This window comes from Narcine bancroftii, chromosome 6, assembly GCF_036971445.1.
Source record: "Narcine bancroftii isolate sNarBan1 chromosome 6, sNarBan1.hap1, whole genome shotgun sequence".
NCBI lineage: Eukaryota > Metazoa > Chordata > Chondrichthyes > Torpediniformes > Narcinidae > Narcine > Narcine bancroftii.
Genome location: NC_091474.1, coordinates 37,558,205 through 37,573,041, shown reverse-complemented (window position 1 = coordinate 37,573,041; position 14,837 = coordinate 37,558,205). Strand labels below are relative to the sequence as shown.

Here is a 14,837-nt window from a genome sequence, read left to right as displayed (position 1 = left end):
TATCCTTTGTTTATCCTTGGCAGCCAGTCTTAAAATTATAAGAATTAAGTGTAGGAATTGGTTATCAGGCCCTTTGAGTCTACTCTGCCATTTATCAAGATCAAGACCCAGAATTCCTTGATTGCTTCATAACCATATATCCACTGACTTCTGAACAAAATCAACAACTAAGTTTTTTTTTTTTTTCAAAAATTCACTGCTTTCCATACAAAGAAAATTTTCCTCATTTCACTTAAAATGGTCTGTCCTTCCTTCTGAGACTGTCATTCATTTTTGCTGCAGGTAATTTTCAGCTATGTTCCCTAAGCTGTAAACTTGTACAACTTGTTTGTTGGCAAGACACGGGTCATTGGCTATTAATTGGGTGAAGTCTCTTATTTTGTAAACATTTAGCTCCATTTTGTTTTAAAGATTATCATTAACTGGATGAATTCTTCCACTGTAGTTTTATTTCCAAAAACAGAAACCAGTTTACCCTTTTATTCATAAAGACTATTTTTCAGGAGTTTTGAACAGTTTGATTTAAGGTGACTAAAAGTCCATTCATGAATGGAGTGTGATTATTGTTACAGAATAACCAATCTTGTCCAAACCCGTGATGATTAGGTGGAATTCTATCCTTTGATCGGTCTTGTAGACATTACAGACAGTGTAGAATAGTCTTGGTTTCTAAGTGGAACAAAACAACCCCAATTCTAATTTAATTAGCCACTGGGATCACTTCATATTCCTTGGTGCGTGCTCTCAGTTGATAAATATTAGGTGTAAACATGCTTCCACATTGGATTTATTTTGATCCTTGTCTCTGTGACTGAACAATCTGACTATTGGCAGTAAAGTGCAATGAATGAAGGAAATAATTGTTCTACACTTCACAAATGTGCAATCAAACAGAAGAAAAGAAGCAAATGTGATGTTAGGACCAGGAGACCAAAAAAAAATTGGTCTTGGCTAGAGGGAACAAGGGAAGTGTGTGAGGGAAAGGCATACAAAGTTCATTGTTTATATATTTTTATCAAAGTCTACATCTTGGACCTGGGGCATCCATACCTATGAATTCTTGATGGTGGTATTAATGATGTCAGAATTCTCTTGGAGATTAGGGCTAAAGGAGGTTTGTGATGTGAAAGAAGATGTTAGCTATGAACAGGAATCAGGCAAGTTTGTAATTGGGCAGGACATTTTTAGACATTGAAACTATTGGCAAGTAGAAGAAGGAAATTTGAAGAGTATGTGGAAGAATGGCAAGGACATCTTGGGATGAGAGAGATTTTGGGAGGGGAAACTTTATCCCAGCATCAGGTGATGCTGCAATTGCAAATGCTCTGTTCTGAACTTGTCCAAGATTGAATGTTTCTGGATGGAGATAGCCAAGTGGTTTTGTCGTGAGTTACTGGAGATTTGTGTTAAGAACGGAGTATGTTATCTTTTGATCAATTACTGAAGGTGAAAGGATGGAGTGTCCCAGTGGGCTCTGTGGTAGATTAATATTGGAGGGGATGGTTGACAATGTTAAAACAAGACAAAAGTTTAAGACCAAATAACTCTAGTCAAAAAAAAATCTGTGATGAAGTAATGAGGCTTAATTCAGAGCTGGAACAGGAGTTTTAAGAGGATCTAGCAAGTTTGGAAGGTGTATATAAATGAGAAGCAACGATTTGTACAATAGTGTTGGTAAATAAACTGTTGGAGATGAGATGCTAACTATTTCAACAATGCAACACTGATAAATTCAAAGCCATACCAATTGGCTTCAGGTTTAAAAACTTAACAAACAGATCCACTCATCTACACTATCCCACAATCTTCTTTCGATCTGGTCTTTATTATTTGTTTGGGCCTTAAATTAACATTAATCCCCACATATAATCTGCCAAGATCATCTCTATTTTCTAGCATGCCAACATCCTATTCATTTTCTCTTTTGACATCTAAATTCATAGCTCCAATGAAATTCAAGTGTGACTTGTATTTTTGTTGCACCTTTGACAAATCCATAGGGTATCTCAAATTAGTTTGAAGTCCATGAGAAATTGCTTACTTCACCTTCACAGTTGGATTAGAGAAAAATATGATAGCCAGTTTAGAAGCAGCAAGGCCTTACAAACAACACTGAAACAAGTGACCATTAAACCAGCCATTCTCCATGGGGGCCCTTCAGTCCTTTGGGCATCACAGTACATTTAAATAAGTCTTAGTTTCTTTTCATTTCTCTTAACATCATTTTTTTTTAATGTAGTTAGCTGGAGAGAAGTACAGAAGAAACCAAAACTTGACTGCTTCACAGGGAAGGGGGGGTGGGGGGGTGCATAAATTTTGACTAGTGCAAGGGCTGTAACTGGAAAAAATGGCTGATTTTAAACTGTTTTCTGTGATGTTTGATTTGAGGGATGAACTAGCTTTGTAGATTGGTGTTAGTCAATAGCAGGAGAAAGATCAATCTTGTTAAATCTTAGATCACAAAGGTTGGTGCTTTGAAATCTTGTGTGCAATCCTTCCAGCATTGTCAAAACTGAACAAAATATGAAACTTTTTAGCACAAATTTTGTGCCCATATCTTTGGGGTAAAGTTTTTGTTTCTACGTCATCTCTGGATGCAAGTGCTATTCATTGCAGTTTGGCTTGCACTGGTTCAGTGCTATTCCTGTTGGCCTTCTAAAAACCCTGACTTGCTTAGTACTCTGTAGAAACTCAAGTCTGCAGTGTTCTACTTGCCCATTCTCTCCTCTTGTCTGTTGTCTGCTAAATCTTGATTAACTAACTCTTATTTCTGGGTACTATGTCAGAATCTTTCTGGCTCTCGTGTGCACAACATTTCCTTGACTGCACTGTAAGTGAGAGCTTTTACAACTGCACCCTGTATCCTGGAATTTCTTTTTGTAAATATTTCAATCTTGTCATTTCTTCCTAACATTTAAAGCAGGGGTGGCCAACCTTTTAATTTAGACGTACAGAGTGGTAACATGCCATTTTGGCCCACAAATACATACCTGGGGTGTAGGTTAATTGGACGGCACGGACTCATGGGCAAATTAAATTAAAAGGTTGGCCATCTCTGATTTAAAGCATTAAAGTATTTTCAGTCCTCGATCCTGACTTGCAGAAAATCTGACCTCTACCCCTCTTTTAAACAGGAGTGGAGGTTGAGGCTCTTGTTACTTCTCAGTCCAACTCAATGGATCTCCAGTCATCTGAAGCTGCCAGTTCAACTGCACAAGAGAATGGAGATGTAACGGCAGCAAATGAGGTTGTAGCAGAGTCTGGAATCAGCCAGTCTGATTCTGAGAACAAAGATCCATCATCAAACACCAGTGAACCATCTTTTAAGCTCCTGAGAAGGCGAGGTCGCCCACCCAAAAGGTTCGGCAGGAGGAAATACAGAGGGTACCTGGGCCGCAGGTAAGCCACTTAATGTGTGAAATTGTTGATGTATGGTTAAGAGGTGTAAAGTTAGAAGCATTCCTGCACCAAAACTTCATCCCACCAATACAAGTGACATACATTCCAATCCTTCAAATTGAATGCCTTAATCTAATGATTGTGTTATTTTGTAGTTCAGTTCCATATCTATCGGGCTGTGAATTTGAATGGAATTGGGTTAGGGAACAAAACCCATCTACAAGGCTAGCAATTGTCAAGACCAAGTTCAAAGACCTAACTCTCCAAAACTTCTAATTGTTGAAAGTTACTGAATCAGCAGAGATATTTGGAGATATTCAGCCATGTAATCATCTGTTGGAACCAACTGCTCTTTTTAAAAAAAATTATCATATGTGACAGGTGGTTTGGGAGAATTGTTAGAGCAGGTTGCATGCAAACATTTTAAAACACAGAATTTTTGCAGTGTGCTATTTTGCAAAAGGCAACTAAGTAGCAACATGCAGCAACTTGTCTGGAAGAGCATGTGATCTTTGCAGACAGAGGTAGAACAGTTTTGCTCTCAGAGAGAGGGAGGGAAGGAGGGAGACAGAGGAGAGAAAGAAACTTTGGTTCTAGAGGGACGTTGGCAAACTTTAGAAGACTGCCTGGTCAAAGGAGAAGACTGGCTGTCTGAAAGAGAGGTTATCATCTGGGGGGGTAAGTTTCATCAACAAGACTGATTTGAAAAGATATCAGTTGCGGATGTCCTAGAACAAAGAATCTCTCTCTGAAAACCAACGAGAACCTTCCTGAGTGGTAACCATTTGCCTGTTAAGCACCAAAGCCTGGTGAACTTTATTAATGCTAACTTCTGTGCACAGTATTTGGTTATGATTTGGTAGCCATCACAGAAACATGGCTACAAGGTGACCCTAAATGGGAATTAAACTTTCAAGGGTATCAGGTGGTGCAAAGAGATAGACAGGATGGTAAGGGAGGTGGAGTTGCACTCTTAATCAAAGATGAGTTCCAGGCAGTAGTGAGGGATGATATAAGATCTAAAGAACATAATGTTGAGTCCATTTGGGTAGAGATAAAGAATAACAAAGGGAAAGAATTATTGGTAGATGTTGTCTATCGCCCACCAAATAACAATAGTTTAGTGGCACAGGAAATAAATAGAGAGATAAGTGACGCATGTAATAATGATGATACGGCAGTAGTCATGGGGGACTTTAACTTCCACATAGATTGGGAAAATTAAGTTGGTCGTGGGAGTCTGGAAGAGGACTTCATAGAATGCATCCGCGATAGCTTTCTTGAGCAGCATGTTAAGGAACTAACAAGAGAAAATGCTCTCCTGGATCTAGTGTTGTGCAATGAGGTAGGTAGAGTAAATGATGTAATAGTCAGAGACCATCTGGGAAATAGCAATCATAGTATGATTGAATTTCTCATTCAGATGGAAGGGGAAATAGTTAGATCTAAAACTAATATATTATGCTTAAACAGGGGTGACTACCATAGGATGAGGGAGGAATTGGGCAGAGTGGACTGGGAGCACAGGCTAATTGATGAAACAGTTGAGGAACAGTGGAAGATTTTCAAAGAAATATTTTGTAATGCTCAACAAAAATATATTCCGGTCAGGAAAAAGGGCAGCAAGGGAGGGAAAAATCAACCGTGGTTAACAAAGGAAATAAAGGAGAGTATAAAATTGAAGGCGCAGGTGTACAAAGCTGCAAAGAGCAATGGGAAACTGGAAGATTGGGATAACTTTAAGAGACAACAAGGGGTTACAAAGCGGGTAATAAGAAATGAGAAAAAGGATTATGAAAGTAAATTGGCACAAAATATAAAAACAGAAAGCAAAAAATTTTATAAATATATAAAACGGAAGAGGGTGGCCAGAGTTAACATAGGACCCTTGGAGGATGAGAAAGGAAAACTGGTAGCAAAAAATAAGGAAATGGCTGAGGCATTGAACAAATATTTTGTGTCAGTCTTCACGGTGGAAGACACGTCCAGCATGCCCAAGTGCGGAGTTAAGGATGCGAATGTTGGGGAGGGCCTTGATAAAATAGTTGTTACAAAGGAAGTAGTAATGGAGAAACTAATGGGACTAAAGCCAGACAAATCACCTGGTCCTGATGATATGCATCCAAGGGTTCTGAAGGAAATGGCAGAAGTTATAGTTGATGCATTGGTGGTCATATACCAAAATTCCTTGGATTCTGGGTAGGTCCCGGCAGACTGGAAGACAGCAAATGTCACGCCACTTTTTAAGAAGGGATGTAGGCAGAAGACTGGAAATTATCGGCCAATTAGCTTGACGTCTGTAGTTGGAAAAATGCTTGAAGCCGTCATTAAAGATGAAATGGTGAAACTTTTGGAACGTAAGGGTTGAATCAGGCAGACGCAGCATGGTTTTAGAAAGGGAAGATCTTGTTTGACCAACTTGTTAGGATTCTTTGAGGATATAATGGGTGCGTTGGATAGAGTGGAAAAGGTTGATGTTGTATATTTGGATTTCCAGAAAGCGTTTGATAAGGTGCCGCACAAGAGACTTATCAGTAAGTTACAGCAAAGTGGAGTCCGGGGAAGTATATTGGCCTGGATTGAAAATTGGTTGTCTGACAGGAGGCAGAGAGTCGGGATAAATGGGAGTTTTTCAGGTTGGCAGAGAGTGGTAACTGGGGTGCTGCAGGGGTCGGTGTTAGGCCCACAACTGTTCATCATTTACATTGATGACTTGGAGGAGGGGACAAAATGTGGTGTAGCCAAGTTTGCGGATGACACCAAATTGAGTGGAAGAGCAAATTGTAATGAGGATGTGGAGAGTCTGCAGAGGGATATAGTTAAGCTGGCTGAGTGGGCAAAGGTCTGGCAGATGGAGTACAAGTGTGAGGTTATCCACTTTGGCAAGAAAAATAAAAGAGCTGAATATTATTTAAAGGGTGAAAATCTACAGCATGCTGTTGTGCAGAGGGACTTGGGAGTGCTTGTGCATGAATCGCAAAAAGTTAGGTTGCAGGTGCAGCAGGTTATTAAGAAGGCAAATGGAATGTTGGCCTTCATCGCTAGAGGAATTGAATTCAGGAGTAGGGAGGTAATGTTGCAACTGTACAAGGTACTGGTGAGACCACACCTGGAGTACTGTGTCCAGTTCTGGTCTCCATATTTGAGGAAGGATATACTAGCTTTGGAGACTGTCCAGAGGAGGTTTACTAGGTTGATCCCTGGGATGAAAGGATTGACTTGTGATGAAAGATTAAATCGTCTAGGATTGTATTCGCTCGAGTTCAGAAGAATGAGAGGAGATCTTATAGAAACATATAGGATTATGAAGGGTATGGATAGGATAGATCTAGGAAGGTTTTTTGAGCTGGCCAGGGAAACTAAAACCAGAGGACACAGTCTCAAGATTCGGGGGAGTAGATTTAGGACAGAGATGAGGAAAAATAGTTTTTCCCAGAGAGTAGTGAATGTTTGGAATTCTCTAACCAGGGAAGTGGTTGAGGCTGCTTCATTAAACATATTTAAAATTTGGTTAGATAAATTTTTACATGATGGAGGAATTAGGGGATATGGGGAGAAGGCAGGTAGGTGGAGTTAGGTCATAAATTAGATCAGCCATGATCGTATTGAATGGCGGAGCAGGCTCGATGGGCCATTTTTGGCCTACCCCTGTTCCTACTTCCTATGTTCCTATGTAGTACAAGAATTGCCTGCAACCAGTGAGATTGGACTGTGAACCAAAGAACTTTACACTTGTATTCACATTATACACGTGTGCTTAGAATTAGAGGGGGGTTAAGTAAGTTGATACTAATAAGTTTAAGTTTGATTCTCTTTTTATGTTCAAAGATAATCAAAAGCAACTTTTCATTGCTTAAGTAACCCTTTGCCGTGGTGCATATCTATTGCTACTGGGTTTTGGGATCCTCTAGACTCCATAACACATACAACATGGTAACAGGCCATTTTGGCCCACGAGCCTGTGCCACCCAATTAACTATGTTTCGAAGGGTGGGAGGAAATCAGAGCCCTGGAGGAAACCCATGCAAATATTGGGAGAATGTACAAAATCCTTACAGACAGTGCAGGATTCAAACCCTGGTTCCGATTGCTGGCATTGTAATGGCAATATTCTAACTGCTAGGCCCACCTCACTGACAAAAGGCAAAGGAGGAAAAACCCAACACCCAACCCCAACCAACCAATTTTCCGCTGCAATCGTGTCTGCCTGTCCCGCATCGGACTTGTCAGCCACAAACGAGCCTGCAGCTGACGTGGACTTTTTACCCCCTCCATAAATCTTCGTCCGCGAAGCCAAGCCAAAGAAGAGAGGCCAACCATGCTGCCATTTTGGATTGGGAATCGGTGTCAAACTTAAAAATGTTTTAATAGTCTGTTCAATATGATCATGGCTAATGATTATTCCATCTGGTTTTTGTCAGACACCATTTCCCATCTTTCCCCTTTGTGAGTAGGCCAGGCTTTTAGGAGCCACCAAGATAAATAAATGTGTATTTTTACGAATGCAAAGATTTGTCAATATTTCTCCCACTGATGGCAAGGCTCAGGAAAAGGGTTTATTTTCTTACTTTCTCCCAAATGTAAATTTATAAAAATTAAATTATTGAATGTGCAACTTTTAAGTTTGGAAAAATTCCTCATCTTGAAATAGGATATGTCAACCAGGCAAATATCTGTATTGTATGTAAAATATGTTCAGCATTATATGTAAAATCTGGATAATTAAATTCTTCCTTTTGGACATAAAATGGATAAGCTCAATGTACATCAAATAAACATTCAAAATTTTGAATTAAAATGTCTTTGTGTGGACACAAAGATACAACTATTATAGATCAAGCAAGCCCTTGATGAGGCCCCACCATTGTCGGATCTGTGGCTCCCGCTTCCTGACACAAGAGGACTTGAGATTTCATATTGATTCACATGAAGGGAATGATCCAGAACGCTTCAAGTGCCTACAGTGCAGTTATCGTTGTAAACGGTGGTCATCACTCAAGGTTAGTGGTCACTTAAAAGAAACAAAATACATCTGAACTTTTGGTGGATTTTTTTTTTAATGAATTGGGTCATCTCATCAGTTCTGCTGCAGTGGTGTCTGCATTATGTCCAGATCTTCTGTTTGTAATATTTGTCAACAAACTTTTGAAGATGTCATGCAAAACCATCCATTAATGCAGCAAAAGATTTTAACTACCATGCTGACAAACCCCACTTTTTTTATAACTCTTGCACTTTTACTGTTTCAAATATATGCAGCTTTTTTGAAAGTTACTATCAAATTTATTTCTGCCATCCTTGTAAAAGTTGCATTCTGAGAGGTAACATTTTACTGCAAAAAAAAATCTATTCCCCTCTAGTTTCTTAGCCAATAACATTAAATTTATATCTTTTGATTATCAATTATTTTCTGACTGGAAACTGAAGTTCAGTCCACTCAAGAAAAAATCCTTTTCTGGTTACAAGATGTGTGATGGGCTTGGTTGTGTTATACTGGATCTAATTGAAATATTTAAAATTTCAAAGGCTGTAAACAGTAGTTGCAGAACACCTGTTTGTGGCAGTGGCAGAACCATAAAACATTTCAGCACAGAAACGGGTCTCTTTGCCCCTTGTTGTCTGTGCCAAACTATTATTCTGCCTAGTCCCACTTACCTCCACCCAGTCCACATACCTCTCCTGTCCATGTACCTGTCCAAATTCTCCTTTGATGTCAAAATTGAACCTGCATTCACCACTTCACCTGGTAGCTCTTTCAACACCTCCATTACTCTCCATAATAGTTGATAGTTTTCTTAAACTTTCCCCTTTCACCATGTCCTCTGGTTTGTATCTCAGTGGAAAAAAAGCCTGCTTGCATTTACCAGTACTCTATGTACACCCCTCCATAATTTTGTACACCTCTATCAAATCTCCCTCAACCTTCTGTCCTCCGGGGAATAAAGTCCTATCTGCTTTAACCTTTTCCTGTAACTCAGTTCCTCAAGTCCTGGCAACATCCTGGTAAATTTTATCTTCAAAGAACGAGTTGATACAAACAAAAGAACAAAACTGAACACCAGGAAAAATTTTACCTAGCCTTTGGGGCTAGTAGTAGATGGTTTAAATTGAAGCATTCAAAAAAGAGCTAGATAAGCACCTGAAAGACAGCTTGCAGGCCCTTGGAGAGTTGGGCTAACTGGATTACTCTTTCAGAGAACCAGCATGGATTCAGAGAGCCAAATAATCTCCATACATGATGTAACATTCTATAAAACTCTGCTTCAGAATTTTGCATTTATGACTTTGATACTAATATTAGCAGGATTTTTGGAATATTTGAAGTTTATGGAGTGCAGCAAAACAGCTGATTCTTTTCTGGGAACAAATGGGAAAGGGCCTGAAATACATATGTCTAAAGAAGTAAAATCTACCCAGAGTTTAAATGTCCTGATTGCTTCCAATAATGCCGTCTTAACAAGAGAGGGATTACGAGTATTGGGAAGGGGAAATGTTGAGCTTGAGTGTTCTAATTTAAATCGTAAAGTTGGCTGAATATATTCATTGCATTTTCTCTCACAAATAGTAAAGTAGCCCTTGCTTAGATTCAAGAGGGTTCTTGCTCTGCCTCTGAGTCGTTTCTTTAGGAGTAGCAGGAGAAATTTACAAAGATTAGTTCATAGCTGGACTGCATGTTTTGCAGACAATGGAATGGGTTGAAAGAGAATGACACTGAAATGTATTTAAAAATGAAGGACTTTAATATACCACATTTTTTTCATTATAATTGTCTTGCAGGAGCACATGTTTAATCATGTTGGAACAAAGCCATACAAGTGTGAGGAATGTGATTATACAAGTGTTTACAAGAAGGATGTTCTCAGACACTCCTCCATTCACACCAAAGAACGGTAAGCTAAAGCACAAACTCATCTCTCATAAACTCTGGTCCCAGATTTGTTTGAGCTTTCCCATTGTTAATCCTCAATATAAATTTTAAGAATTTTGAGAAAGAATTGTTTGGATTAAGGATAAGTATATGGGAGTTCTACCTCTGAATCCAGAGTTTACATTGTACTTTCTATTATTCTCCAGCTTTATTATAAGAACTAAAGTTGCCAAAGCAGCTAGGTAACATGAATTCAACTGAAATTTGAATTAAAACTAGAAAATACTGGAATTATATCGCACTTGAGGCATCTGTGGAGAGAGAATCAGAATTAATGCATCAGCTGAAACAATTTGCACCTGTAGTTTATATCCACTCACTGTTCTGACTGATTTAAAGTGATGGGTCTTTTATTTGATGTTCTGATGATAGTCCAGTATCAACATTGCAAGAGTTTTGTGGAGATTCACTTGAGCAATCCCTCAAATAAAAAAAATCGACAAGGGTAATCATGCATTTGAAGGGAACTCCTAAAAGAATAAATATATGTGCGATATGCTTATCTTTTTCCAGAGGATATTTCAATTTCTGGTTTCTTTTTCTTTCTTGCCAGAAAGAAGAAAGCTGAACTGGTAAGTGTTCATTCAGTATTAGCAAAATCAGTTTAGAGCTTTGGTAGTCATTTTAATCCTTTACTTACTGGTGTGGGAACTCTGCAGTATCTTTCAATCTAAATGGGGAAAAGCTGACCACTTACATTTGATTTCAGTGCAATTGCTTGCTTTTTATGATCAATTCTATTCATTTGGACAAATGTTTTGTAAATCTTGAAGAAGATGGGGCAGTTAGAGGGAGAATCAGATTAGATCTGACTTGCATCTGAAATCTTACTTGTGCAGAAACAGGCCCTACAGGTGCATGTGGAGTTCGTACTCAATGCCAGCCTTTCCCTACTCCACTAAATTCAACTTTCAACACAATTTGTTTTATTTCTCCTTCATTGCTTTCCCATTCACTTCTTAACTTCATAATATTTTCACTTTGACTATACTGTCTGGGAGTGAGATGTTCTAATTTATGTACTGAATCTATTAGGGCCCATTTTTTTTGGATACTAGTTTGTTTCTCTGCATTTTGTATGTTTACTTTTTCTTTCAATAGTCTATTCAAAGTTCGAATCCATGGAAGAAAATAGGAAATCAAAATGTTCAAAGATTATTACTGTACTTGTAATCAAAAGACAAGTTCTCTTCAGTAGTTCAACAATTGAATTCTTAAAATATTTAAGAACTAAGAAAACAATCAATATAAAAATGGAATTGAATGGTTTGGGGGTGGGGGAGAGAATCCCTTATTTATTTGTGCTCTAGCAGAGAAAGACCTTTTCTGGTTCTGTCCTAAGTTTGTTGGAATTAGTTCTGAATTGGCACCAGAATTATTCATAACTGGCTTCTGAAGTGCATGATTGTATTACATCTCCACAAAGAAGATCCCATGGGCTACAATGATGCAAAAAGCACATGCCATTCCCTCCATTTCTGGAGTGAAACACTAAAATCTGCAGTCACTGTGATTGTTACATACCTCTGCCTTGATGCAGGATTTTGACCTGAATTGTCAAATGATTCCTTTTCTCCTCCCTCCACAAATGATGCTCATCCTCCTGTTATTTCCCACCTCCAGCATTGCTTTATTTTTACCTGCACTTTGTAATTGCAAGCTTTTTTAATCTTTCCAGCCACAGTAGGTCTTGAAAGAACATTTAGAGTATTAAAATCCAAGGTTAAAAGCCACAGGCATATTTAAAATGTTAACCTTGATGGGAAATAATTTCAGGCAAAAAATTAAAAATGTTGCACAAGAACTGCACTATGCCTTCATTTTTGGTAATATGGTTGATATTGACATGAAGCTAAATAAAGTTCCAAAGCCTATGAAGAATAAAGGAAACATTTTATTAAGGGAAGCAATAAGTTGAGGTTGGAAACAACAGAGTACAATCAATCACAGATTCTGAGTCAGGTTCAAACCATCATTACTCAAAAATCTTGCACTTCCTACATGAATAACATTTATTTCTGTCTATTTCCACTCTTGTTTAATTGTAATTATGTCCAGATTTATTTTAATGCCCCAGGTTAGCAATGTGAAACGTAGCTAAGTCCCATGCTAGTCTTGAGCAAAGCCACAGCTTCAAGCCAGCATAAATTTAGGAAAGATAAAACTTTTGAATTTTTTAAAAAAAAAATTCTTTTGCATAATGAAATTTAAGCTTTCTACTTCTTCCACTGGGCCCTCATTTTCTGATGCTAATCGCTTTCTCCAGTTTCTGTACAATGATTACCAAAATGATGCCCCACAAAAGGGTATTTGATTAATTGAAGGCTTAGTCTCATCGTAGTTCTGTCCCCAAATCAAATTATTAATCAATCCCATGTACAAGTCAAGCAATACCTGTTTTTCTTTTACCCAAAGAACATGATATTGAAGTTTTTTTTCATTGGTTTGATGTTTTTAATGCTTATTTTTTACTACTTTGAACTTGGTATCAAAACAATTTCCACACACATGTAAGAGTTTAATTCTTCAGAGGTTTGAGAATTAATTTTTTTATCTATTTTTATATCCATGATTGTATTAAACAGGTTCTTCATAAAGTCGGTCTCCAAATTCAATTTTTAATTTAGACATGCAGCACGGTAACAGGCCTTTTTGGCCCACAAGCCTGTGCCACCAATCAACCCCTGGTAGCTTTTTAAACCGAGGGAAGAAATCCTGGGGAAAACCCATGCGGACACGGGGAGAATGTACAAACTCCTTACAGACAGCACAGAATTCTAACCCTGGTCCAGCTCGCTGGCATTGTAACAGTGACTATAAGAATTGGGACTTTGCTAAACAGCCCATTCTTTCCTGTCCTGCCATTCAACAAGGACTTATTGGTTGTGTACCCTTAATTTGATTTTGTTCCACCCTTTCTAATATTCTTTATTCTTTCAGTGTCCATCTAATTCTCCAAAATATTCATTGTGAAGGTCCATGAGGAAGAACCCAAATATTTGCAATCCTCAGTGAGAAGATTCTCCTTGGATCTTGGGCTTCAGTGGGTGACTTTAATGCTTCCTAATGTTTCATTCTCCTAAACGTTGGAGTACATAGTTGCATTCTTTATCATTTGCACCCATGATCCAAGGAATCATTGCAATGAAATTTTATTGCCCCCTGCACACACCCCCCCCCCCCAAGATATGTATTTGAATTAAATTAATGACTGGAGGTATGAATTGCAGAAATCTTGTATGCAAACATTTCCTGCGTTGCTTGTTATTTACTTGTTAACTTAGATTTGTTGAAAGGATACACCAATTCTTTTGTGCAACATTTCCCAGGCTCTCTTCAGACATGAAGAAATTCTGCTTTTCCCTTCCTCCACACAAGACTGCATATGGCATCTTGCCCAATCATCTCCCTGGTCACATCTATTTGGTCCTCCTTGCAGTTTCTTTTCCCTTCTAATTGTGTATTATCAGGAAACTGATTAAAATTACTCCAACTCTGCACATTGTAAATAGTACATTTTCAACTTCTGTTAATTGGGCTCAGCAAGGATGAGGTACTGAATAGTTTGGCATGTAATTTTATCAAAATTAATTTAACTTTTGAGTTCACTTTCTTGGCTTGGTTGATGGAAAAATTGGTGGTCTTCTCAGGAAATCCGATTTGGTTTTTGGATTCACTATTTTCCTTGTAGTTATTATCAGGAGATGAATGCAGTGGCTTGCACCAAGCACCTTTTTAAATTTTACTTATAAATTTTAAAACCACAAAACATTTCAGTTATTTCATAATACAGTATTACAAATCCATTACAAAACATGTGGTATGTGTGTGTGTGTGTATATATATATATATATATATATATTTTTTTTTTTTTAATATGTTTATATATATATTTATTTATATATATATTTTTTTTTAATATATTTATATATATATTTATATAAAATAGCGCCTTTGGAAGACTACACAAAAGAGTCTGGAAAAACAACCAACTGAAAAACCTCACAAAGATAAGCATATACAGAGCCGTTGTCATACCCACACTCCTGTTCGGCTCCGAATCATGGGTCATCTACCGGCACCACCTACGGCTCCTAGAACGCTTCCACCAGCATTGTCTCCGCTCCATCCTCAACATCCATTGGAGCGCTTACACCCCTAACGTCGAAGTACTCGAGATGGCAGAGGTCGACAGCATCGAGTCCACGCTGCTGAAGATCCAGCTGCGCTGGATGGGTCACGTCTCCAGAATGGAGGACCATCGCCTTCCCAAGATCCTGTTATATGGCGAGCTCTCCACTGGCCACCGTGACAGAGGTGCACCAAAGAAAAGGTACAAGGACTGCCTAAAGAAATCTCTTGGTGCCTGCCACATTGACCACCGCCAGTGGGCTGATAACGCCTCAAACCGTGCATCTTGGCGCCTCACAGTTTGGCGGGCAGCAACCTCCTTTGAAGAAGACCGCAGAGCCCACCTCACTGACAAAAGGCAAAGGAGGAAAAACCCAAC

General features: G+C 38.5%; 1 protein-coding gene across 3 annotated transcripts in view; it reads left to right on the top strand.

Annotated features, from left to right (window-relative positions):
* Positions 1-14,837, top strand: part of znf335 (zinc finger protein 335) — a 91,231-nt gene that overhangs the window by 13,140 nt on the left and 63,254 nt on the right. For all 3 annotated transcript variants that reach the window (XM_069884652.1, XM_069884653.1, XM_069884655.1), the window contains 4 exons: positions 3,135-3,399; positions 8,219-8,399; positions 10,177-10,289; positions 10,881-10,899. In XM_069884652.1, the coding sequence (XP_069740753.1) occupies positions 3,135-3,399; positions 8,219-8,399; positions 10,177-10,289; positions 10,881-10,899 (578 nt within the window). The remainder of the gene's footprint in view (positions 1-3,134; positions 3,400-8,218; positions 8,400-10,176; positions 10,290-10,880; positions 10,900-14,837) is intronic.